The 24,402-nt window shown below is 43.2% G+C and overlaps 1 protein-coding gene across 3 annotated transcripts; it reads left to right on the top strand.

The window, feature by feature from the left end:
• The first annotated feature begins 1,011 nt into the window (after positions 1-1,011).
• deltaCOP (coatomer subunit delta) lies at positions 1,012-23,785 on the top strand. Of its 3 annotated transcripts, XM_084606939.1 has the most exons (12): positions 1,012-1,102; positions 1,215-1,321; positions 1,791-1,830; positions 2,968-3,158; positions 5,654-5,866; positions 6,459-6,783; positions 7,130-7,211; positions 14,001-14,166; positions 15,057-15,204; positions 15,701-15,812; positions 17,072-17,282; positions 23,483-23,785. In XM_084606939.1, the coding sequence occupies exons 2-12, from the start codon at positions 1,319-1,321 to the stop codon at positions 23,570-23,572; spliced, it is 1,581 nt and encodes a 526-aa protein (XP_084463065.1). In that variant the 5' UTR covers positions 1,012-1,102; positions 1,215-1,318; the 3' UTR covers positions 23,573-23,785. The 3 variants fall into 3 exon arrangements, with proteins under 3 accessions (XP_084463065.1, XP_084463064.1, XP_084463066.1); XM_084606938.1 differs by having other exon boundaries at positions 1,049-1,321; XM_084606940.1 differs by having other exon boundaries at positions 1,050-1,321; positions 17,075-17,282.
• Positions 23,786-24,402: the final 617 nt, after the last annotated feature.

Genomic DNA, 24,402 nt, shown 5'->3' with positions numbered 1-24,402 from the left:
AAGAAAAAGAAATTGGCCTTTGTACAACGCAACGGGCTCCTAGTTAGCCTAGAGGTTGTCTCGGATTCTTGAGTATGAGCAGTTTCAACTTCTCTGGTGCGCACGTACTGTAGGCTTCGGGTTTCTGCGTATTGGTGGACCACGTCGGTTGCGTTTTGGGTACGTTTTTCCACATCTGCTTCATTCCTGTGCTGCACCAGATCGTGATCATCTGCGTAGATTGCGTGGTACGCCTCCGATTTTCTGAAGCTGAGATAGTAAGTTCTTCATTGCCAGGTTGAATAGAAGCTGGGACCATATATGTGTGATGGGCTCAGATCGGAAGGATATCCCAGGTTGGGGACGGCCTGTCTCGATGTGAGGTTAATTATTATTGATATAGTTCTAGGTATTGACACCGCAGTTGACATTTTCCAGGCCGCTCAGGATGCCGGTGTCAAATGCGAATAAAGCGTACGAGCGCGGACCGCTAGCTGTCTTTCGCTCCTGCCTGCGGCTCTGTGGCGGCGTCGCTTTTTCTGCTGTTCCCTGCGGACGCTTTGTTGCTATGAAGACAACAACATGCATTTGTCTCCAACGTTCGTTTTAAGAGCTGGTGCTCAGTAAATGGTTTCAGAGTCCCTTGTGTAGGAGGGCAGATCATGAACACATTAATAAACAGGTGTGTGACCTACACAACTGTGTGCGCATGCACAAAACAAGAAACAAGGAAAGGGACATGAAACTCTTACCTAGTTTGCGGTTATTCTTTTATATTGCGTACTTTAGTGATGATTTCCCGTACCATCAGTGATTGGCGAACATTTCACATGTCATGGTCCATCAAATTTCGCGCGTAATAAGAATAAAAAAAGAAAAGGACATTTTTCAGCACTCATAATCTTTGTCATAAAAATTATAATTATTAACACAGCGCTAAATAATTTTGTTTTTTTTTTTTTGTTAGCCAAAAAACTGGCTCTCATTTGCTCACCCGTAGAAACATCACATTTAGAAACATCAAATGGCTATCATCTGGCAACTGGCTCGTTTCGCTTTCCGGTTCCGGAACCGATCGTTCGGTCTGCAAACGTGTAATATTTGGGGCTGGCCGCAAATGCAGGTGCTGTATCTGTCCAAGTATCGTTGTAGCAGCTTTTAAATGGCATTCGCTGTAAAACGAGCGAGTTGTCGAAGTGGATATATACGCTGCTGACTTGTTCTCGCCTTCGCAGCGTGCCCGCGGAAGGGAGCTCTGAAGTAGATATACTGCGAAGCTTCCGCTGAAAAGTCCGGTGTCAGTAATCCTCTACTGAACACTAGCAAGAAAGGAAGCAAAATGGTGAGTTTAATTGGTAACTCGTTTGCAGGATGCGTTATCGTCAGTTGTCAAAGGCTATTAAGTAATGGCTGTGATCTCTGCTGTTCGTTATGATGAGTGTGTATGGGGTTTCGAAAGTTGCGTGCAGTTTTGGTTCACCATGTTTCCAACGAAGCAGATATTTGTTATCTCTTACTAATTATGAAATGCTAACATGTAAATCTTTGTAGTCATTGTATTATACACGTTTTTGGTAGCGTACTCAGCACGTTCATACTAAATCTCTGTGCAGCTGAAAGCGTAAACCTGCATTAGCTGTCAGCCAATGGAGGAGAGAGCGGTAAGAGCTAAATGTTGCGATTATTAGTAATATTGTAATGCACCTGCAACAGTCGCTTTCGTTACAGCAAAACGAGCATACCAGTTTCCTTGTCACTGGATAGTGTCTTGCGGTAGACATCGTTTTTCATTGTGTCGCTTGCGATTTCAGGTCCTCTTGGCAGCCGCCGTGATGACAAAAGCTGGGAAGGGTAAGCTGCGAATCTGAACCTCTAACTGCAAAGCATACTGTTTAACACTTTAGATCGGTTACATCTTCATCATGTCCAATATACGCTGAATCGAAGTTATATAGGTCCTGTCTACGTGCCTTCTTTTTGTGTTCGTCTGTTTTGCGCCAACTTTTGTCCTGTACAATAATGAACCAAATAGCCGAGCAGTAAGTTTTACTTCATATAGGTTTGTACTGCGCGCCAGAAGAGTTTAGAAGGCTTTTCTTACAGTCCCTACATAGCAGCTGTCACTGTCCATTTTAACGCCGAGGCTTTTGCAACCTCACAAAAATATGCTACAATTGGCTACCTATTTGGCTCCATGCATTGTGTAGGGGAAAGAGTAGGCTCAGTGTGACTCATGTGGGTGACAGAACCTTGATAACATGTTTGCATATGGCGTGACAGGTACCATGGTGCAACACCGGCATATTATCCTCAGTGCAGGTCACTGCGGGGGCAGATACACGCTTTGAAAAATGCTGATTTTCACCACACTTTTGGTTTCAGGCACTTGGTTAAACACGCAGCTTAATTGGAAGCTTTAAATGGACACTGAGGACAAATTGAATTGAAGTTGGCTTATATTGGATGACCACTCCGTACTAACAACAAAGAGGTTACTGTCACTATAATCGAAAAAAGGCCAGAATATAAAGTGCACATGTCTTTGCTACAGCTCATTTTGACAGCAAACTGATACCTTTAAGTATTCGTATCGGGTTTCTGATCTATAGTTGCATCACCATACACTTCCAGCCATGATCACGGGAGTCCCTATACAAGTAGTTCTTCACTACATCACCGTTGTCATGACTTTCAATCAAATGGTGGGAAAAAAATTTATTCCATTTCCAAAACTGGATTTCTTGACAATAAATACATATGCCAAGTAAACGTTGACAGAACCGTGAAAAGACAAATGATTTAAGTTTTATTAATGATAAAAGTTGATTGATGTCCCATTAAAATTCTATCGAACATAATGTTGAAAGATGTCCTCTAGACATTCTACTGTCAGTCAGTGCAGAGGAGGAACAGGTGTGGTCGACCAGTGAACATGTGCACTGAGAATGCTTTAGTTGCTGCTTCCCATCATTGCCGCGTTGTGCACAGTGATCGTGTCCCGGCAGTTTGTGGAGATGAGCCGCGCACGGGTGGAAGGCCTCCTGCTAGCCTTCCCCAAGCTGCTGGGGGCTGGCCGCCAGCACACGTTTGTGGAGACTGAGAGCGTGCGCTATGTCTACCAGCCACACGACAAGCTCTACGTGCTGCTGCTCACCACTCGTGCCAGCAATATCCTCGAGGTAACCTATAAAACACTAGTTTCTTTTAAGAGTTTTTAGAGTTATTTTTAGAGGACCGTGGAATATGCTGCAGTGGTGGAGCATCAAGAGGGAATGACTGCAGCGGTGATGCTGCACTTGTAGCTCGTCTCGTGCTTTTGTCTGAATCAGCACAGGTGGCAATGAATGTAGTTTTCTTTTCAGTTTTGGCGTGATTTTATAATTGGAACCTTGTCATGCGTATTCGTAAATATAATTTCTGCGCACTCAATGCATGCATTTTTACATGCTGTACCTGCCGCGGTGGTTCAGTGTTTAAGGTGCTCGACCACTGAGCCTGTGTACCCGTCGGACACAGGATCAAATCCCAGCCGCGGCAGCTACTTTTCTGCATGATGCCCGTGTGCTATGGGACGTCAGTGCATGTTAAAAAACCCCAGGTGGTCAAAATTTTCGAAGTCCTCCGCTACAATGTCTCTCATAGCCCGAGTCGTTTTGCGACGTTAAATCATATAAACCTATAAACCATTTTCACATGCTCGGACATGGTTAACATTTCTTGACAGATTTGTCTAGCTGCTTTTGCATAGTCATTTCACTGGCCGTGTGTTGGGATTTTACTATAGCCCTTCATGAAGACAGTGAGCAGTATATCTGTTAACTTCTGAAATGGCCGATTTTCGAGGTGTTATTTCACAACTGGCGTGATTTAAGAGCTTCTTTGCCATGTATAGCAGCATTGCAGTCCAAGAAAAAGTGCGTGAGTGAATCAGGATTTCTGCGGCAATGATCAACCCTTGTTTTTCGTTTTCAAAAGATCCACAGTAATAAAAATTTTGGGGAAATTGACAGATCCATTTTGTTTCCTCAGCTTCATCTTATGACAAACACATGCATCTGCAATAGCTGTGGCATCGAGGTTTTGTTTTGGCTGGTCGATTCATAAGTGGAATAAAGAGTACTATTAGAAATGGGGATTCTATGCTTGGGAGGAAGGAACAAGTAGACAAGCATTGAGCCACCAGCTGATTACGATTTTAGATTAACTTTTTTTGCATATGTATATATTCGCGCTGTATATTGTATATTTGCATTTTATAGCCTTTTTATATTACATGCCAGAAACTGATAAACATGAGAAGCTGGGAAGCCAACGAAAGCTTTTGATATTTGTCTATTAGGAATGCAACTACCTTGTTAGTTCAAGGGATATAATGCACACTTATGACCTCCTGTTAGCTTTTCGTTACATTGTAAGCCTTCATAATTTGTATTTCAAATCTTTTTTTTTTCTGCCCTGACTGAAACCGTGTGTGCTGTTGAAATGTAGTGAGCACCCACATTTCTTGCACTGTACTCCCGGACAAGTTTTTGTGGCTATGTCGCCAAAGCTACAGAGCCAAAACGCATCAGCTCACTGCGCAGCAGAATATAGTCCCTTGATAAATTACGCGAATCATACTCTGGAATATCATATAATTACAGAAATGCCTATGTTGGTAATAAATCAAGATTGTACTACAATATAGGCCAGTACAACGTTAGTGTAGTGCATTTTACAATCGGTACATGATTCTGTGCAAACAGAATGGCCATGCTATCATCCGGGAATCTCCCGAAGCATACGTCGGCTACTGCTGCTGCGTCTACCCATCGATTTCTGTGCGCTTGCGTAATACGCTTGTTTCAGCAACGTAGGTAGCGTGTGATATTCATTAACTGCGAATATATGTTCGCTTAAGCCTTAAGTAGTCTAAAGAAAGACATTTCTGCGTCGTTGGAGGCTCGAAAGTCATTATTTCAAGCAAAGGTGGAACTGAAACCGAAACCGTACCTGAGGCCAGATATGCCAGAACTACATGGTGTAGTAACACCATGACGAAAGCTCCACCCCCGTAGCCTTGGCTCCATAGCCAGAAAAACTTGTTCGGTGGTATATTCCACACTGCAGTAGTTGAAAGCTTTCCTTAGTATCATTATTGACTGTGACCAATGTGATTCATAAACACATCGCATGTAATTGTAGGTAAACTGGCTTGCTTGTGAGTGTTAACTAGACTGCTTTGGGATCGTACAAGTCAAAAAGAATCCAGGGGTTAATAAATTTCGTTGAATCTGGCCTTCTATGTCACTCATGTGAGGGACTCAGTTACAATCATGTGGAATTTTGGCAAACTTAATGCTTTGACTCAGAAGCTGTTAACCCTGCAACCGCTACACAGAACACTTGTTGTCGTGGCTTGTCGCGAACAGTGTCATTTTTTTTACATTTGTAGAGAGTGCACAATAGAGCTCGTGACGTCACGAGCTCTATTGGCCAACGTGGACGTCATCCCATTATGTATCTATTTTATCCTCCTAGATTCGTGGGGGATTCGTGGGCGAGTGGTTTAAGGCTACTTGCTTGCGCGGATATGAGAGGCGGTGAGGTTCCTGGCGGGTGGATGTGCATATAGCTGTATTGGCTGTAGTCAATATGTGTAGTATGATAACTGTGGTGCGGTTGGCAACACCAGGACCTGGAGACCCTGCGACTGTTCTCGCGTGTGCTGCCCGAGTACTGCCGGGGCCTGGACGAGCAGGAGGTGGCGGACCAGGCGTTCAACCTCATCTTCGCCTTTGACGAAATCATCGCCCTCGGCTACAGGGAGAGCGTGAACCTGGCCCAGATCCGCACATTTGTGGAGATGGACTCGCACGAGGAGAAGGTGTACCAAGCTGTGCGCCAGGTGGGTGAGAGGCAAGGACGCTTCTCAGTGGAACAGATTCCATTGTGGCTTTGTTGCGTAGTCACCCCTGCAAGCATAGTTGTCATGCAGTGGACTCTGCAAAATTGTAACTAAGAAAATTATAACTGAAGCTTTGGTTCTGACAACTTTGGATTTATCAAAATGGCTCACCTTAATTTGAATGCAGCTTTGATCTCATTGAAATTCAAATTACTGACAGCTGACTATAGTTTTGTAGTGCAATGATGGCGGCAGTGTTTAATGAATATTTCCTGTACATTCTATGGGATTTCAAGCATACATCCCATAAACTTGAAATGGCGGGCAGCTGATGGGTGGAGACAGTGACACAGAGGCTGTTTTTCACTTGAATGAAGTGATGAATGGTGGGATTCTTAGCAACTAACCATTTGAATCACGGGCTCTATAATCATTTAAATTCCATAGTATTGTTCACATGTCCTTGATACAGCTTCACATGTCTGATCTACTGCTTTGCATTCCTCTTTAATAAGAAATGTACCTAGTTCTCATTTATATCGACTTTAATCAAGCTACTCCTACAGCTTAAGATGTGCCAAATGTCACGCAGACACAAGAGCGTGAAGCCAAGCAGAAGATGAAAGAGAAAGCCAAGGAGCTGCAGCGGGCCCGACAGGAAGCACGGAAGGGAGGCAGTGTGCGGCCTGGTGGCTTTGGCTCTGGCTTTGGCTCGGGATCTGCGGGCTTCGGAGGCTTTACGCCAACAGCCGTGTCGCCGGACGCTCTGAGTGAGCCGTCGTCTCCCAAGCAGCCAAGCACCTATATGCCAGCCACCCGATCGGCTGGCAGTGGTGGACCTACCAAGGCACTCAAATTAGGCAGCAAACATCGCGAGTGGGACACCTTTGCTGATCAGCTGAAGCAGGAGGGAGAGAGTGAGTGATTGGAATGTCTGATTATCTACTCAATTCACTAATTGGTTTATGATAGGCAACATTAGCTGATCGATTAAGTCGTCCATTGACTGAGTCTGTTTTTGATCAGCTGTTTCCTAAATTGATTGCTTCATGATTTATTCATGTTTACCGTTTTCACCCACCATGTAATCAATTCTGTAATGATACGAGCATTTTTATTTTCAATATGTTTGTAAATTGTCTGCTCTGCTTATGTTTTCATGTTTCTGATGCTGATCAATTACCATTTTCCTTCATGCATGTCCCCCCCCCCCCAAGCGGATGCCAATGTAATCTTAGTTTCTTTTGTTTCTTTTCTTTGCAGCCATTGCGAGCTCGACATCAGCTAAGTCAGCATCTTCATCTGCAGCTGCCCGAAACATTCCACAGCCAGCCGCTGTCGAAGCGTAAGCACTCATTCTTGCAAATTGGTATAGAGTAAAGCGAAATGCTAGTTGCATTTTAAATCTTGAGCTACCCAGAAGTGCCATTCTGCAAATATTAAGGGAAAATACTTTAAGATAATATGCAGTGAAATTTTCTTGTGATCATTGTCACTTAGTTTAATACCCGCAACAAGGCAGAGACTCTGTCTTCCATTAATCTCTGGTTACCCCTATCTTAAACCTGCCGCAACATATTGCTATCCATGGCAGTGTACAGTAAGATTTTGTTGATACGAACACGGTTAACACAAACTTGTAAAATGCCCTCCCCAAAGTGCATTGCTTGCAGTTTTTCAGAACGTCTGATGTTTCAAACTCTGCCTTGGGCCACTGTGAATGAAAGGAGCACGTGAACTGCTCTTTCGAGCACAGAGTACCGGTATCTCGATCTCTGGTTGCACTATTCACGTGCAAGTAGCAAGCTGTGACTGCGCGGCCGTAAACGGACATGCTTAGACGCATTTCGCATGTGCCACACTGAGACTGCATTAAGGTAGAGCACTCGAAACTGAGAAGCAAGTTGTAGACGGATTGGAGAGAAGAATTAAACAGTAAACTTCATTCTGTATAACCGTTTTTAGAAGAATGGGAACCATGCTGTCATCAGGAAAGTTTTATTGAAGTAATTTTAGGTCGTCTACGAATAGGTCATACATCACCCATAATTTCCGGCTAACAAAGAAAAGCACACCTGTGCGGGAAATGTGCGGGGATCAGCCCACAATTATTCACTTTTTAATCTCATGTTCACATCCTGAAGGGCTCAGGAAAAGGTATTTTACTGTATTTTACAAAGAGCACATTCCATTTCATACAGCATTGCTTTTAGGCAAACAAGCACTTGCAGATTTTTCTCTTGTTTTTACATTTCATAAAAACAAAATGTTTTGAATCAAATATGAGTATTGTAACTCTAGGTAATTTATATTACAAATCATACAACTTTGTGTTTGGCAAATCGTAGCCATAGTTGCTTATGCGCCATAAACCCCCATATAACTAACTAACTAGCATTTCGCATTCTTCTGGGTATGGATTTTGTTGGTTTTGAGTAACACAAAATATTCTTGCCACCCCGTGAAATTCGTGTCATCGAGATTCTGTTGTTGTTTATATGCCTTTTTCCTGGTACCGTCGTGGCTCAGCTGGTTGGGGCTGGCTGATGGTAAGAGCACATAGATTGTAAGCTGCTGCCAGACGTCTGCCCTTCCTGCCTCATCTCAACGTCAGTTTTGCTTTTTAGGCGTAGTAAGAAAGAGGCATTTTGAAAGTGCCTTTCTTTTCTGCTCCTGGCGCTCACTTTGTTGGCTCAGGTGGCTTTTAAGCAGAACATTTGCCAGCAGCCTTTGCTTGGAATTTTGTTGTCATTGAATGGGAGCAGCTTACTCAGATCAAAGTTGGTCCGAAATTATTGCCGAGGAAGACCTGTTAGCATTAGAACAAACAAAAAAAAATGTCAAAGAAAACATTGGATACACAAACAAAATACGAAAAAGCACAATGGGTATATTAACAATTAACAATTCGATTACAAATACACTTCTTTGTTTCGCACACACACATTCGCACTCAGTTTTCAAGCATCCGTTCTCCGTGCTGACTCACCGCTCACTCCTTCGCACATTCCTTCACGCGCCCGCTCTCGTTGTTGACGCCCCGCGCACTCCTGCTCAGTGTCCCGTGATCGCACTCTCTCGCACCAAAACATGGATGCTGTATTCGCTGCGCACTAGGCCCATTCCAAAAGAAAACACCACAACCAAAATAATGCAAACACGGACGGCACGGCGCCAGCCACCGTGGTGCCGACTCGTCGGAGGCACGCTGCAGGGAAGTTGCCGGTTTACACGTTCTAAGGCACACTCACGGGACGGGACGCTCACGTGTGGTTCAAGGTTCACACAGCCGCTGCCGAGACGGGAATTCCCGGAGCAATAAGTCAACCGCAAACAGACCTTTGTCCTTCAGTTTGGATGATGGTGAACAGTGAGCTTGGGCGGTGGAGCTTATGTGGTAAAAGAAATGTTATACGCTTTATGTGGAAAATCTCATGCTGTTTCAGCACTAGGAATTGGTAAAAGTTGTGGGACAAAAGCTGCGTAGTTATTGCATATACGTGCTTTTTCTAGAACAGCACAGTTAAAGGGACAGAGAGAACACTGCAGTTTAACTGCTCAATTTTTTTCTTCGCAATGTAATGCTTCCTGTTTAGAGTGGTTAATTCCATAACGGTTTTGCTACAAATGGTGTAGAAAAATTTTACCGAGAATTTTTTTATCAGTGCATGCGTCCATCTTTATGTAGCCTGACGTTGGACACAATGAGTAGCGATTGCAATGACGATTGCGCATCGGCAAAAGTGGCGTACCGAAAACTCGTATAGTTTCACTCGCCAGACAGTAATTGTACATTCTGTAGTGCACAGTAGTGTCAAGTTTAGTTTTTACACCTAAGGGTGCTATGGCACAGGACCGTACACATCATCAACAGTTTTAGTCGGCCATGGTCACTGCATTCAAGAAAATTCAGGACACTGTGGTGCCATCTAGTAATAGACACTAAAAGCACATAATAGGCGATGCGAAAGGAGGCTGGTTTTTGCTGACAGCTACAGCGGAGAGTGTGCAAAATATAATAAAACAATTTGAGCACTTTTAAAAGAATAGAGAACACTGTGCACTTGCAAAAACCAGTGACATTTTCCCAAGGTGCTGTCACATGAGTCACTACAGTGATGATTACAGCGTTTCGCGGCAATAGGTGACACCAGCCGTTCTCATGTGATTTCAGTGCCAAATTAAAATTATAAACCCTTGTCTCTTGGATATTGTTAAGCTCGATCTATATCATACAAGGCAGGATCTTTTCATTTCCACCATAATCCGGTTACATATATTGGTCAGTGTTCTGTTAAGGCCCCTAACTTCTCAGCTTCTTATGATTTTGCAGAACTGTATGATAGCATTCATATTCTCATTTTTTGTTACTACTGTTATGTACACAGCAGGAATGTTAGAATGGTGGAAAAATGACTAATGCACCTTATTTGCATTAACATGTTTGAGAGGCTGACACCTCAGTGGAGTTTTGAAAGAAATATTATTTTGATTACAGTTGAACCTCTATGTAACGAAGTCCTACTTGCAGCCAAAAATTTCGTTGAATCGCAAATTTTGTTGTTGTGCTTTAGCTGCCCAAATGAAGTAACAGGTTCGTGCAACACTGCTGAGAACTTGTGAATGACGAGTTCAGGAAATAAGCAAGAAATTCTAGCAATAATAATGCTAACAAGAACACCGGATGTTACTTTGTATATCAGGAGCACATAATGAGTTCTAGCAAATGGACGCGAACGCATAATTTTTCCCCGCGTGCTCAAAGAGCGAGCGCAGTGCCTAGTACTCAAAACTGCCGCCAGATGTCGCCACTGGTATCATCATCCAACGTTTGCAAATGAAGACAAGAGCCAATAGAGTTAATACGAGTGTCTAGGTCAGCTAATCTAGGGATTTAACGAGAACGCTGTCATATCTTAGTGAACTAGATTAGTGGTACATCTTCAATCACCCATACCGGCGCGCCTACCTTGGGCGCAGCAATCTTTTGCTTAGGCTTTACGTACACGTACCATGTTTACTTGCATAAGAGCCTACTTCCCACTTTTGTCACTGAGAACTCGAAAAAAAAGAACGCTAGTCATTATTGTGTCTGTCTGTTTCGCGCCATTGCAGTTCAGTGTATTTCTTGGCAATGCGCAAAGTTGCTGCGCACCGAGAACATCACAGTGTCTCTTGGCATTAGCTCTAGTGGCGGACGCAGTGGTACGCCCCTGTCATCGTTTTGTTTCGCTCGCAGATTCTTGACTGCCGGCAAAAAAGGGCAGATGTAAAATGCAGAGTGTCAGGGCTGAAGTTTTAGTTCTCATCCGGTTGTCAAGGTGGTTGCTGGTACATGTATGCAATGTGCGAGAACTTCATTAAACCAAAAGTGCACTACTTCATTAAATCGTGAAACGAATACGTGGTTTTCAATGGGACAGAGATTGAGAAATAAAAGAAATTTGTTACTTCGCGAATTTTGTTGCAATGAAGTTCGTTATATCTAGGTTCGACTGTTGAGGACAGCCATAGCTGAGGCCCCCCAACAGAGGAAAATGAAACACAGCACGCTATAAATACGTAATTAATCAGTACGTCAGCATTAATTAAAAAGCAATGCTACAATGTCTATACCACAATCCAGCAAAGCAAAGCCTTCAATGTTTTAATGCAGGCAGTGTTCCACAAAGACGAGCTAAGCATGGCAATTCCGAAAAAATTAGAACGAAAGGATGATACACACTGTAAAACCACTGAGTTTGTGCAAAGCAGCATATCCACGCCTGCCTCGCATAAATTCAGCAGTTTCATAGCCATACAGTAACGTTGTAAGTTGGTGCTTGTGTGTGTGTGTGTCATCACCTCGTCCTTGCCTTTTCAGCCGCGCCATCTGTTGCTCAGCACATTTGACCAACTTTCATGCGTCTTTTCCACGAAACAGCAGTCTCCACCATCGTCCTGCCTCCGCTATTTAGTGTTTTCATCTGCCTAATACTACGCCTGAATGCCTGTTTTTGATATCACTGCTCCACACAACTCTCTCGGGGTTCTCTCCTTGTCAGGGGCCACACCATCTTCTTTCCATATTCATAGCCACCTTCAATGCACTTGATTGTCGCACTCCTTACCCCAAACTCATTGAAAAGCTGGTTTCTCCTAGCAGCTTACAAGCCTGGCTTGAATGTGCCTTTGAAGGCAATTCGATGTGTATTGGGCAGCATTTCTTGACGTCTTTTGCAAAATATTCTGGCTTCTTTATTCTCAGTCCTCTGAATTTTAAATTTTCTGCCATATAAAGCTCAGGGACCTTAGTTACAGTGGTCATTGTATTCATTGTCGCACGTGAGGTAAGTGAATTCCCTATAACTGGCTATATGAAGGCATCACAAAGTGAATTGGGGCAAACATTGCAGTGCATGTCACCCAACATACACATTTCTAGTTCACTTGGCTTGTATCAGGCTGCACACTTTGGCGTGCAATTTATGCTTAACCATTTTCAGTAGTAGAGCTTTATCAACTCACAGTTGCTGAGTCGGAAAACTGCTTTGTCAAAAAGTACCGTATAACTGGTATTATAGGTCGAGTGGAAATATAGGTTGACACCCTTACCTTGAAGCAAAAAAAAAAAAAAAAACTAAAACGGGAAAAAAAAAGTGGAGAAGCGTGCACATTTATATCAGCTTTGTCCTTGTATCACTGGAGCTACGCTCTCACTCCAAACATTTAGCAGCAGCGTCGGAAGACAACTCTTTGCTGCTCACCCACCTCCCAGTGTGTGTCATCTAGTTCCATCAAGCGTGTTGCTTACGCAGCATTTCTTGAAAGGCTGCATGCGAACAGCTGATGATGTCCGCGGCACTGCACGCTGAACTGCTGAACTGTCTCTGAGAGAGTGGCCCTGTTGCCATTAGCTTCGGTGGACATCATTTTTCTGGAAAGCCACTGTAAACTGCCTCCACATTCCTGATTATGTAGTTCTTTGTCCATACCCTGAAACCAGACGCACTGAAAGCCTGTTCTTGGATGGACGAAGAAAGGTTTGATGGCAGAAGGCAGGTTTGCTGCGTTGCGAACAGTGGAATACAGTCTTTCTTTCTTTCTTCTTTCTTTTTTTTTTTTTTTTTTCTCTTTCATTTTCACAGTGTTCATCAGGTTGCCTTACTTTGCCTTCAGATATGATCTTCTGCACAAGGCATCTTTCCTGTCATTGAATTGATCCTTTTCAGTTGAAATGCAAGCCCTATAATGCAGTGAAAACTCGATTTAATGAAGATATCTTGATTCCCCCCTCAGCTGCCTTAGGGTCCAGTGCTTTGATTTAGCTCGAAATAACAAAACCAATTTTGCGATATGTCCCAATTTGACGAACCTTTTACGAAAAATTATGGTGAAAAGTGTTAATTCTTGGTCTGTTTTGTAGAGAAAGCACAAAAATCTATTGATTGCGAGCAAATAGTAACATCACGGAGCAGCTTCGTCCCGCTTTTACCAAATTGCTCCAGGAAAAACGAAATTCCTAATTTTAAGTTGGATTCACCTGTGAGATGTGGATGCCTTTTGTGTGCTGCATCAGTTTGCTGGAATACATGAGGGTCTGAAAGGAATCTGTACATGCGGTCGTTGTTTACAAAGCACATGCAACCAAAGGTCGCCGATTTCATTGCACGGAGATAAATTTGTAGCACGCTTGGACTGTTCATATTGAGGTAACTTTTTTGTGTTGTTTTGCACGCACTAATGGCCCAATTATGCTTTTCCAAAATGATGCCGCGGTGGCTTTCTGGAGGCCGCTACACCATATAATCGAAGTTTTTGAATTTGGTGACCGAGACATGCCTCACTCTATATATAATGAAGTTCCCGCTTTAACGAAATAATTCGTGGCTCTTCTCAGCATCGTTAAAAGTTCAACAGTGCTTCATCCTAAGGGCAGAAAAGGAATGTAAAACTGGAGAACTAATTTTAGGAATGCCTTCATAACATGGCACTGTACATCCAGCAATAATGTCATGAAAGTGTTCGGAGTGAAATCATAGAACAGGAACAGCCATAGTCTTGGTTCTGTTAGGTGCTTGATTGAGACCACAAAAGGCTAATCCTGGTCCTAGTGCTAACATCAATCATTAATTTTTGTGTATTCCTCTTCCAGCGTGAGTCTCAATGTGGAGGAGAAGGTAACACTGACGGCACTTCGTGATGGTGGCCTCCAGAACTTGGAAGTACACGGACTGGTGACGCTTCGCATTACTGATGAGCAGTTTGGACGCATCAAGCTCATCTTTGAGAACCATGATGACAAGGGTGTCCAGATCCAGGTAAACAACGTGGGCTATCTCAATCCCAGTGAACCAAAACCTATGTAAGCAGAATACAGTAATGAGGTTGATAACGCAAACTTTTAATTCAGAATCTCGAATAATTAGAAAAATTTCTTTTGTCTCGTATTTTCTAATGTCAATTTGTCCAGCTCATTCGGAATGACGCCAAGCACCATCCCGGTCAATTATAGAATTTTGGATGCTTCAGTAGCATCAGTGCTCGCCAGTGACGCGGCAATGCGGCCATTTTTGCTCCATACCCACAACAGGCTGAGTAACTACACGCAACGCCGAACCGTGGCTTTTCTTCGAGTGGTACACCGTGGGTAAAAGTTAGGTTACTGGCACATCTGATTACTAGGGTTGTGTGAGTATTCATCATTTCAAATATGAATTGAGCATGTTGATCATTCAGTTTGTATTCGATTTGAAAATTACCAAATACACCGAGAGTTTTGAAATGTTCGAACATTGCCGAATATTCTAAAGTCTAATGATAGAGGCACAAATTAAAGCATCTTTTATTAAGCAAATAGCAAAGTACATGTACGAAACAAGGATTTGCTAGGTGATCCACTGATGAGAGCCATTAACACTGTCACACAGTACCATTGAAGGCGGAGCTCAGGTGCACCCCAATTCTGTTAACGTAAATGTCCATGTCCTGGGCTTAACCCCTTCCAGCTCATAAAGTTATTTGGGGAGGCAGTTTCTTGGGTAGGAGAAGCGTCGATAAATAGTAAAAATAAAGTATATTTGTGGTTTGCAGCAGACTCTATTATTGATGCAAAAGATGGTGTCTCACTCTGAGATAAGTTGCCCAGTGTTGATCTAGAAGGACCAGGGGCCTTATTATTGTCCCCATCCATGTTGCACCCAATGCGCAGACCCACCCAAACATCGACAAGGAGCTGTTCAAGAGCGCCCAGCAGGTCGCCCTGAAGAACCCTTCCAAGCCTTTCCCTATCAACTCCGACGTGGGCGTGCTGAAGTGGCGTTTCCAGACACAAGATGAGAAAATGGTCCCCCTTTCCAGTGCGTGTCGCCACCTTTTTCGGTGGCCTACATTTTATTTGTATCAGCTCAGTCTTTAACAGCTGCATCCGTCGTTATTTTAGGTTTCGCTCGTTTCACAGTTTCTTTATTTCCTATAATTGTAGACAAAGAGCTTCCAAGTGTATGCAGTGTATTGTTATGTTTCAGTACTTTTTTGTTGAGAATTTATTTTAATTAGTTAAGAATGAGGCATGTAACATGGGGTTGCAGCTGTTATTTCCTAGGCGGCTAAAAAACTGCAAAAAAAAAGAGAGAGAGAGAGAGAGAGAGAGAGAGAAAAAAAAACAAAAAGTGGTTCTTCACCGTTCTGCTTATCCAGGTGTGTAGCGTTCTCGTTTACACCTATGCTATAGAATGTTCCACTAGTTTTAGGGTTGTAGACAAGCAACTTTAATGAGTTCAGAAGCAGAGTCTAGCATCTAGAAGTTGCCCAAGTGAGCTTATCTTTTCTGTCATTTCGTGCATGGTTGTGCAGTTAACTGCTGGGTGTCCGAGGCTGGTGGAAACAACTGTGACGTCAACATTGAGTACGAGCTGGAGCAGGAGCAGTTGGAGCTGAACAATGTGGTCATCAGCATTCCACTCAGGTAACTCTTCATCCTGTTTGCTTTAACGAGATACCGTTAATGTCCTCAGTCATCGAAAATCTGGCATCGGTGCCAGCGCTGACGTGAGCAAACACTCACAAGCATGGCGCTGGTAGGTGGTAGCTGGCAGCTCACATGGCCACACACTAACTGCACATAGGGTGGCCTGATGTTACATTTTGCAGGAGCTGCCAACTCTGGCCTCTCCTTTATTTGGGAGGGTGATAGTATCAGAATCAGCCTGCAGGACAATTAACATTATCCCTAGGCCATGCAGGCGCATTCATACGGCTTGGTTAAAGCAGGGCTTGACATTTGGGCTGGTAGCTTATGCTATCACGTCACACCCGTAAAGATGGAGCTTAAGCGTCCCCCATAATTTTTTTCTGCGGCAGCAGCTTGGGCTGTAGACAGATATGTGTTGACACCTCAAAACTAGGGGAGGGAAAATGTTTGAAATTTATAATAGTTTTTTAATAGTATTTGCTATTCACTTCATGCTGTTCAACTATATTTATGAACAATTTGAATAGTAAAACCGCGTTTTACAAACCTCCTCAGTGTACAAAACTTGCAGATCTATAGTTGATCCAAACTGGCAACAAAACATATCAATATTTCTGATTGATTAAAAAAAAAAGACTGAAAGATTTATAGGAAGAGAAAGGCGTGGTAACTGTCTCACTTGTTTTCTGTGGACACCTCAACCGCGCCGTAAGGGAAGGGCGGAAGGGGGGAGTGAAAGTGGAAAGAGAGAAAGAGGAGCCGTAGTGGAGGGCTACGGAGTAATTTCGACCACCTGGGGAACGTGCGCTGACATCGCACAGCACACGGACGCCTCTTCGTTTCGCCTCCATCGAAACGCAGCTGCCGAGGTCGGGTTCGAACCCGGGTACTCCGGCACAGTAATCGGGTGTCTTACCACTGCACCACCCCGGCGGGGCGGCAGTATCTCTCACTTGTTGCACAGCCAAGCCTGCTTTTTCCCCAAAAAAGGTACTACCAGTATGCGTCAAAAGCCTGCACTGTATTTAGTTGTGGAGAGAATAAGGGTTCAAAGTTGAGGCCCACACCAGGACCATTCTTTTCGGTTCTCAAAAAGAACTCTCTGGACAGTTGAGTATGCTGGCAAAAAACATTTAGAAATTCTTTCTTTCGTTTCTTTCAGTGCCATCTTTTTTCCTGGTGCTTTCTTCAGTGCAGTCTCTGGGCCAACCAGAGTAAAGTGTATTTTCTCTTTTTCTCTCGGACTTTTCAAGCAGCAGCCACGGGAGCGGATCGGTGGTAGTGAACGAGTGTGATGGTGACTACCACCACGATAGCCGGCGGGGCGTCCTTGAGTGGCAATTGCCGCTAATTGACGCCTCCAACAAGTCAGGCAGCATGGAGTTCTCAGCGCCTGGCCGCCCTAACGACTTCTACCCGGTGCAGGTCCAGTTTGTCTCAAAGACGCTCTACTGTGACATGAGGGTGCGTGCCTTTTTATCCTTCTTCTTCTCCCGCGCTTCCACGTCGTCGTCATACTCTAGGCTGCTGTGTTGTCTCATTTGTTCGCTGCTTTCTGCAGTGCGTAGCAGTATACAAAGAAACTTTGAAAGTTTTATGAGTTACTCCGATAGAAGTATTTTTGTTGCCCTCATAAGTGCTGCGTATCAGGAGTCTCTTGTCGCTGCTCATTATTACCTTTCTTTGTTTTTGTTCAAAGTTGCATCATTTTGTGCAACTAAACGAGCATGTGCAGCAGTAGCCCTCCCTTCTAAGATAAACATGGCTAAGACAAATTCTGGGATTTGACAAATGTTGTGACAGCATTTGATTGATTTTCTTTAAACCTTTTATGCAAAGGAAAAAGGGATCCTTTGAAGGGCTTAAAGCCGAAGGGAGAGCATGAAAATAGGAAAAGAAAACAAATAGCAGTTGCGGCATAGAATGGAAAAAGATTCTTTAAAGCAATCTATATCACTACTATTGTCAAACAGGCTGACATACTGTACAACCCTTTTATAGTAAAGTCACAGGAACCAGCAAAACTCTTTACTATATCAGGGTCTTTACTATATCAGTTGTTGGTGATGACATGGTCCTGATTTGCTTACTGGTAGTTAAGGGGGGACGCGGGTCTTAGAACGGCTAAAAATCGCGAAAAAGTCGGCTTTTCAAAAAGTACATATCTCGGCTGTATATGTTATAAACTACCTTTCATATAATTATAAACGCCTAATTCATCGTGGAACTGCTTTAAATTAAATATACAACTGGGCGCGGCAGCCCCAGAGTCGCGAGCGAACGGCAAAAGTACCCAAACTTCGCGCGCGCGCCATTTCTCTGCCGCTGAACCGAGCGCCGCCATCTTGGTCTTGTTTTGTTTGTGAATGCTTGCCCTTTTCCATATTGCCTTCGCCGGCGGCGTCCGCGGCGTAGCAGAAGCATGGCTCGCTTGTGATTGGGGGCCTCACAGGGATTGTTGAGCTTCCCGCGTCTCGAATTCGGGCTGTGATTGGACAAAGCGCGCGCTCCGTGAGAACGCGGGGGATCGCGCGACTGCTATTGGCTGCTGCGCGCGCTGACGCGGTGGCCCCTCCCCGACGCGTCGTCTGCTCCGGCTTGCTACTGAGCTGGCGTTTTTTGTACGCTCGCTGAATCGCTCCACGTTTCACCATTTTGATATCGCCGTGATCATCGCTCGTTACGAATTCTGGTGGCGTGTTTTGAACGGTTATGTGCACTTTGTGGATTATTGCACGGTCGGCCACGATGCGCGCTAAGAAGTTCAAAACACTGCATACGTCGTCGTTCTGTGAATGCCGTCCGAATCGCGAAGTTAGCGAAAAGCGTTGTCAACGGGCGCAGAGACGCTTCTATTAGTGCTGCTTCTGCTACATCACTACTAGACCGACTGCGCTGCCACTTCCAACTGCGTATCTTTCGCGTCAACGTAAGGAGCCGGCGTTTGAAGCGTGCCTGCTGTACCGACCTTATCAACCTCGGCGATCTCGGCCTCCCGTATCGCGTCTGTCATCGCAAGCGATAACGCGTCGTCGGCGTCGTCCGCTGTTCGCATGAAAATGCACTTTCCGAGGGAATCGGGGAAGTGGAGGCATAACGTGCTGCAGTGAAAAACAAACTTTAGACTTGAAAATGCTGTTTTAAACTTCAAGGGCCATTTTCTCAGAATGAATTTTTTTCATGGTATGGTTGCTTATTCCCGCAATATTTCTGGAACCGCTAATCGGATTCCCACCTGGTTTTTTTTATTGTGTGCCTGAATAAATTTCCGAGGGCAAGACAAGCTCATTTTTTTTTTTTTCAAATTATTGAGTCTGGAATTTATAATAAACAATCAAAATTAGGCTAATGCAAGTACAATTAGTGGCACTAACTTCAATGCACTGCTAAAAGTTTTCGGCAGGGAAATTAAAAAAAAGGGCCCTGTCTTGCCCTGTGGTACCTATTCAGGAACCTTCATAATGAATTTCATAGTGCCAACACATTTTGCAAGTTCACCAGGCATGGAACAAGGAACCCATGTGAACCATTCTGATATACTTCTCTAATTTGAGTACCAATGTGCACAGCTCCATGAAACTTTGCAGTTATTCAAATGGCTGTGCCATGACTCTACCCTGAAAATTTCATTCAATTATCTCAAGAAACAACAAAGTTGGTATTTAAAGGTAGCCTCCCCCTTTAAGATTCAGAGACTGTAGCAAGTGACTTCCTGAGCATCTTTTTTTGTCAAGTGCCAATGCCATACATAGATTTTCACAGCCATTACATGAACAGATTTATGTAAATTTGGTGTCATTTTGTTCACCAATAACTGGGCTGCATGCTAAAGCATTAAATCTTTCCATGTGATTGGAAAACAAAAGTGGCACAGTGACTAAAACTTTGAATGCAGTTTTCTCAGCTTTGTTTATTTGGTAAAAAGCCTTGCCTTACGGAACTTTTCATAATGTTTGCATGCACGGATTTTATTGAACTTGGTATCATTTTTTTCAGTAAAATCTCAGCTACATCCTAAAGCTTTCCGTTTTCGATAAAGTCTGATAGACTAGCAATTAGATCAGATGTAAACTAATTACTCCCACATTGTTTTTTTTCTCCCAACTTTGTTATTCATTCATTACCTATATAATGACTTCTTAAAAACTTTCTTAGCTTTAGGATGTGCAGTAGGCTCTTGGAAATGACAGCATATTTTTAAAACCAGTTTTTTTAATTAAGAAATTGCCGTAATGGCCCGTAAGAAAAGACACTATGTGCGGTACATTATCTTGCCATATTTTCATGTCTAGATGAGGTATTTCAAATCTAAATACATATTTGGAATCACCATTCAAAGATATATCACCATGGCAATTTTCAGCAAGATAGGTTAAGAAATAAAAAAAAAGTTTTTAAGACCCTCATCCCCCCTTAAATGGACACTTATGGAACACATATTGTTGCTTAATGAAAACAAATGCTATGAAATACCTTCCACCTCTCAGTTGTCATCTCTTAGTGCAATTTTTTTCAATTACAAAAATTTTTTACGTCTTGTGGAAGTACCTCTTTAGCATGAGCACAACGTGGCTACGAATACAACCAAGTTTGATTTCATGTGAAAACCAAAGCCTTGCATGAACACTCAGTCACTCTTTGCTGTTTCTGTCTTTTAAAAGGCAATAAATGATAAATGCGCGCGCGGGGCAATCAAGGGCTGCAAGACCACACACGCTGCACCTCCGCTACCTAATGCTTCATGCTGCACAGTGCTGTGAATGTTTGCCCGTTTCTTTCCCTTCCCTATTCATTGCTGCACTTTACTACGGTCCGCGCCGCCTCCTTTCTGTGTTCGTAGACAGCTTTACTTTCTTTCTTTTTTTTTTTTTCTTACGCGCTGCGTACTTTCCCTCACGGCTCCGAGGCCTCCGTAAAGTAGGCTTCTCCTGCGTGCTGCTAAGTCTGGTGGTAAAGCCACCTAAAAAAAAACGCTCAGTGTTATTGTTCTGTTTTCAAATACAAAACATCTTTGCCTCACGATTCTAGGTAGTTCGTGGGCGGCGATGTCATATCGTGGGAATCGTCGCCGCGGCCAGGCGCACTTTACTATAACCAGTTTTTACCAAAAATGTCTTTAAAGGGGGGGGGGGGATGTACAGTTGTCTATGGAAGATGATCTAGGACTTCAGTTTCACTTTACTATATCGGAGTTTTTACTATATCTGAGTTTACTATAGCGGAGTTCTACTGTATATATAAGCTTGCATCATGAACTAACATCTCGGCTCACACAGACAACCGCAGAGCACATGTTGCGAACTGTTGGTCTGAACTGTGGGCCAAATTTGTGGCATTGCATAGTTATGTGCACATGTCTGTGCTTTAATTGGCATTTTTTTGTCAGATGACACAGTATCTCCCGATAAAGCGCTCCACGAGCCTATTCAGGATAGTGGCCGCTGGTCATTGTGCATGTGTAATCTCGCATTTTTTTTAATAATATAATACTGATTTTTAATGGGGTAGGCACATCAAATTTTTTTTAATATGTACCTTCTTTAGAATTATGTGCAGGACATTAAAGAGATTTAGTATAGCGGACTTTACTTGGTTGCTTGCTTAGCGAATAATGAGTCTAAAGTGCACGTGCACAGATCGCTAATGTGACAGTAGTGTTAGCATGTGCATGCAGTTTTCGTAAGTTAGCATTGCAGCTTTTGCTTACTTAGTGTGTAAACATGGTGGCACATTTCATGCAAGAGCCACTCACTTCTGCTCAGTAAGAAGTCATTGTTGAGGTCCTGTTTGATACTTTTACAGGCACTCTCTGATGTAGCTGCCTTTCACTATGGCTGACCTTGCTTCGGCTACCAAGTTGAGGCTGTAATTCAGCACAGTTTTAGAAGTGCGCTCTCGATTCTGGCCTCCCAAAGCCTAATGGGACGTCCGTCTGCTGTGCTACCGTCTGTAACTGCTCAGATTGGTGCACAACTCGTAGGAACGTAACACAAACTGTGTGAGATTATGTTGTTTTATCTACTTCAGGAATTTATTGCGGCGGTATATATGAAATTCACAAGAATATTTCTGTCATTATATGTGATCTTTCGAGAACTACTTATTCTAGCAGTTTGAGCTTTGAATTCCTTTAGCTAGAATGCGCCACTGGATTTACGTTTCTTATTGCTCAATTTTAGTTGCCAAATCATTGCTTTAGACATTTGATGGTGGAAATGAGTGTTACTGTAGTAGCTGGTTCTGAGAGACTCTTGATATATAATTTTTGCAGTTTGGCAGCAGTGGCAACTGCTGATGAAGGGCCCTCCACCTTCATGCAAATGAGACTGTGTTTAATGGTTTCAGAACGCTATAGTACTAAGCTCTCTTTTAGCATGATTTGCTTTTGGCACACTAACACAATTTTCCTTGTTTATGCTCTCACGCTAATACTGTACTAAATCTCTGCTATTAAACATGCATCACCACGCAGAGTTTGCCTATGCTTAGTAAATAATGTATGATTGCATTTTTTCTGTCACACAGTTTCAGTTTCAAGCTTCTCAACAAAGGTTTCAGTGTCACAAGCTAGGATGAGATTACACAAAGCCCACAAAAACTGCAGTAATAGCTCTTTGTACAGTCACTGTGATTCCTGCTTCTGGAGCAGCTTAGCATGAATAAGAGTGTGCATGAATGAAAGCTGAAAAATAGCGAATATATTGCAGCTTTTATATGCACCACGTAATATCATACTAGCTTGTAACAGTGGAACCTTTATTCAGCAAGCTGAAACTGTGAAACTTCAAGAATGTGGCAGAGGATGTGCAATTGAATTATTTACTAAGTGCAGTTGAATTTCATGCGGTCAAACATGTTTACTAACGTGATGCTCATCATTCCAAAGTAGAGATGCAGCAAGAAAAATTTGATGTCTCTAGCCATTTAATGCATTACCTCTAAAGGAACTTGACAGGCCCGCACTAATTCATCATCAAATGCTGCTGTTTGCTCAAAGGGGAGGAATCACCATTTGGGTTCTGGTGTATATGAAATTTGGGTGAAAAATGTACTTGTTCTATTTTAAGTACTGGAAATGTCTATAAAGCACTTCTCAATGTGCACAAAAAAAGGGTTAATATTTGCTTTTTCATTTACTTGTGTGGTATAGCAGCATCCACAGTTTATAGGAACATGGCGTGGTTATACAAAAAATATTTATGCAGTGTTCAGATCGATAAGTGTTTAAGCAAATCTGAGTGCTAGCATGTGTGATAATGATAATAATAACTGTTTTACAGGAAAGGAAAGGTTCACTATTTGTCACACTTGTCTGTGGACACCTTAACTGCGCCATAAGGGATGGGAGGAAGGTGGGAGTAAAAGCGGAATGAGAAAAAAGAATGCCATAGTGGAGGGCTCCGGAGTAATTTTGACCACCTGGATATCTTTAACATGCACTAATAGTTTCATTTTTTGGACCCCATCGGCACTCTCAAATTAAAAATTGCATCAGTGGCGGCTAGAAGTATGTCCGCTCACAAATTTTCTTTGCTGGATGCAGTTCCATTACAGCATACAGTTGGTGCACTTTTGCAGAAAACAATCTTTAGGGGAAAGGGTCCTGGTCAGTAGTAACAATAACCAATCACCCCAACACTTTTTACTGTATGCATTCTTTGCAGGTTGTCAACGTTGTGTCTGTGGATGATGAGACGCCCGTGAAGCATTCTCTCAACACGTACCTCATAGTGGACAAGTATGAGGTCATCTGAACGATGCAGAACTTTGGTCACCATAAGGCAACGTTGAGCGAAATGTGTACTAGCAGGGGCCATGCATACCCACAGTGCAAATCTTGGCACCACGTACAAGAGGACAAGTCTTCCTCATTCCTTCCTTTTTTTTTTCTTTTGTTGTTTTCTTGGCAGTGTCAATCCAGATGTGTTACTAAATGTGGCAGAATAAATAAAAAAGCTTATTTTGGAGGGGCTTCTTGGCATACTTCCATTTTCCTGTTGGCCTTGCATTTTTGCATGCTTAGGAATTCGTTTTGTTAAGCTAGTTGCTAGCTCGATTATGTTTGCTACTTTTGGTTTTGTTCTTAAACTGAGGTGAAGACATTGAGGGTGGTGCTTGTCAGCTGCTATTCCCAGAAAGCTTTGGTAGGGTAAGGGATGAAAGTCACGTATGCCTTTTTGAGGATATTTGTAATTTAAAACAAATGCACAGTTTTTACATAGCAGTTAGTATCTCCCCACTGTTGTTGTTGCAGCCCCTTTTTCTTGACTTGTCGAACACCACGCTAGAGCTGTAAATGACACAGGCAAGTCTCGGGCCAGTGTATGCTTGTCTCGGCCGGATTGGCCTGGACAGCTCGATCCCGAGTGCACACAACTTTGCAACAACGTGAATATGGCCATGGTGTGATAAGCTTCGAGAATGCACAGCATTTTGACGCGTTTTCCTCACGCGAGAGCTTCCGAATTCTCTCCCGATGTCAGCGCCTCTCCGCTTCTCTAACACCTGTGCAGATGTTTATGTGCCCGATTAGAGATTTCTGCCACGCTGTCACCTACCACATGTCTCTGTTGTGGCTTGCTCC

The sequence above is a fragment of the Amblyomma maculatum genome, chromosome 6 (genome assembly GCF_055883805.1).
Source record: "Amblyomma maculatum isolate TAMU_Amacu chromosome 6, ASM5588380v1, whole genome shotgun sequence".
Classification (NCBI taxonomy): domain Eukaryota; kingdom Metazoa; phylum Arthropoda; class Arachnida; order Ixodida; family Ixodidae; genus Amblyomma; species Amblyomma maculatum.
Note: the sequence above shows the minus strand (reverse complement) of the source record. Positions and strands in the feature narration are given on the sequence as shown.

What these genes read in the sequence shown, in the direction of transcription:
- deltaCOP (XM_084606939.1), top strand. An exon ending in GAAAATGGTCCCCCTTTCCA is followed by an intron (nt 15,205 to 15,700) that starts GTGCGTGTCGCC and finishes ATGGTTGTGCAG; the next exon opens with TTAACTGCTGGGTGTCCGAG. An exon ending in GTCATCAGCATTCCACTCAG is followed by an intron (nt 15,813 to 17,071) that starts GTAACTCTTCAT and finishes GGACTTTTCAAG; the next exon opens with CAGCAGCCACGGGAGCGGAT.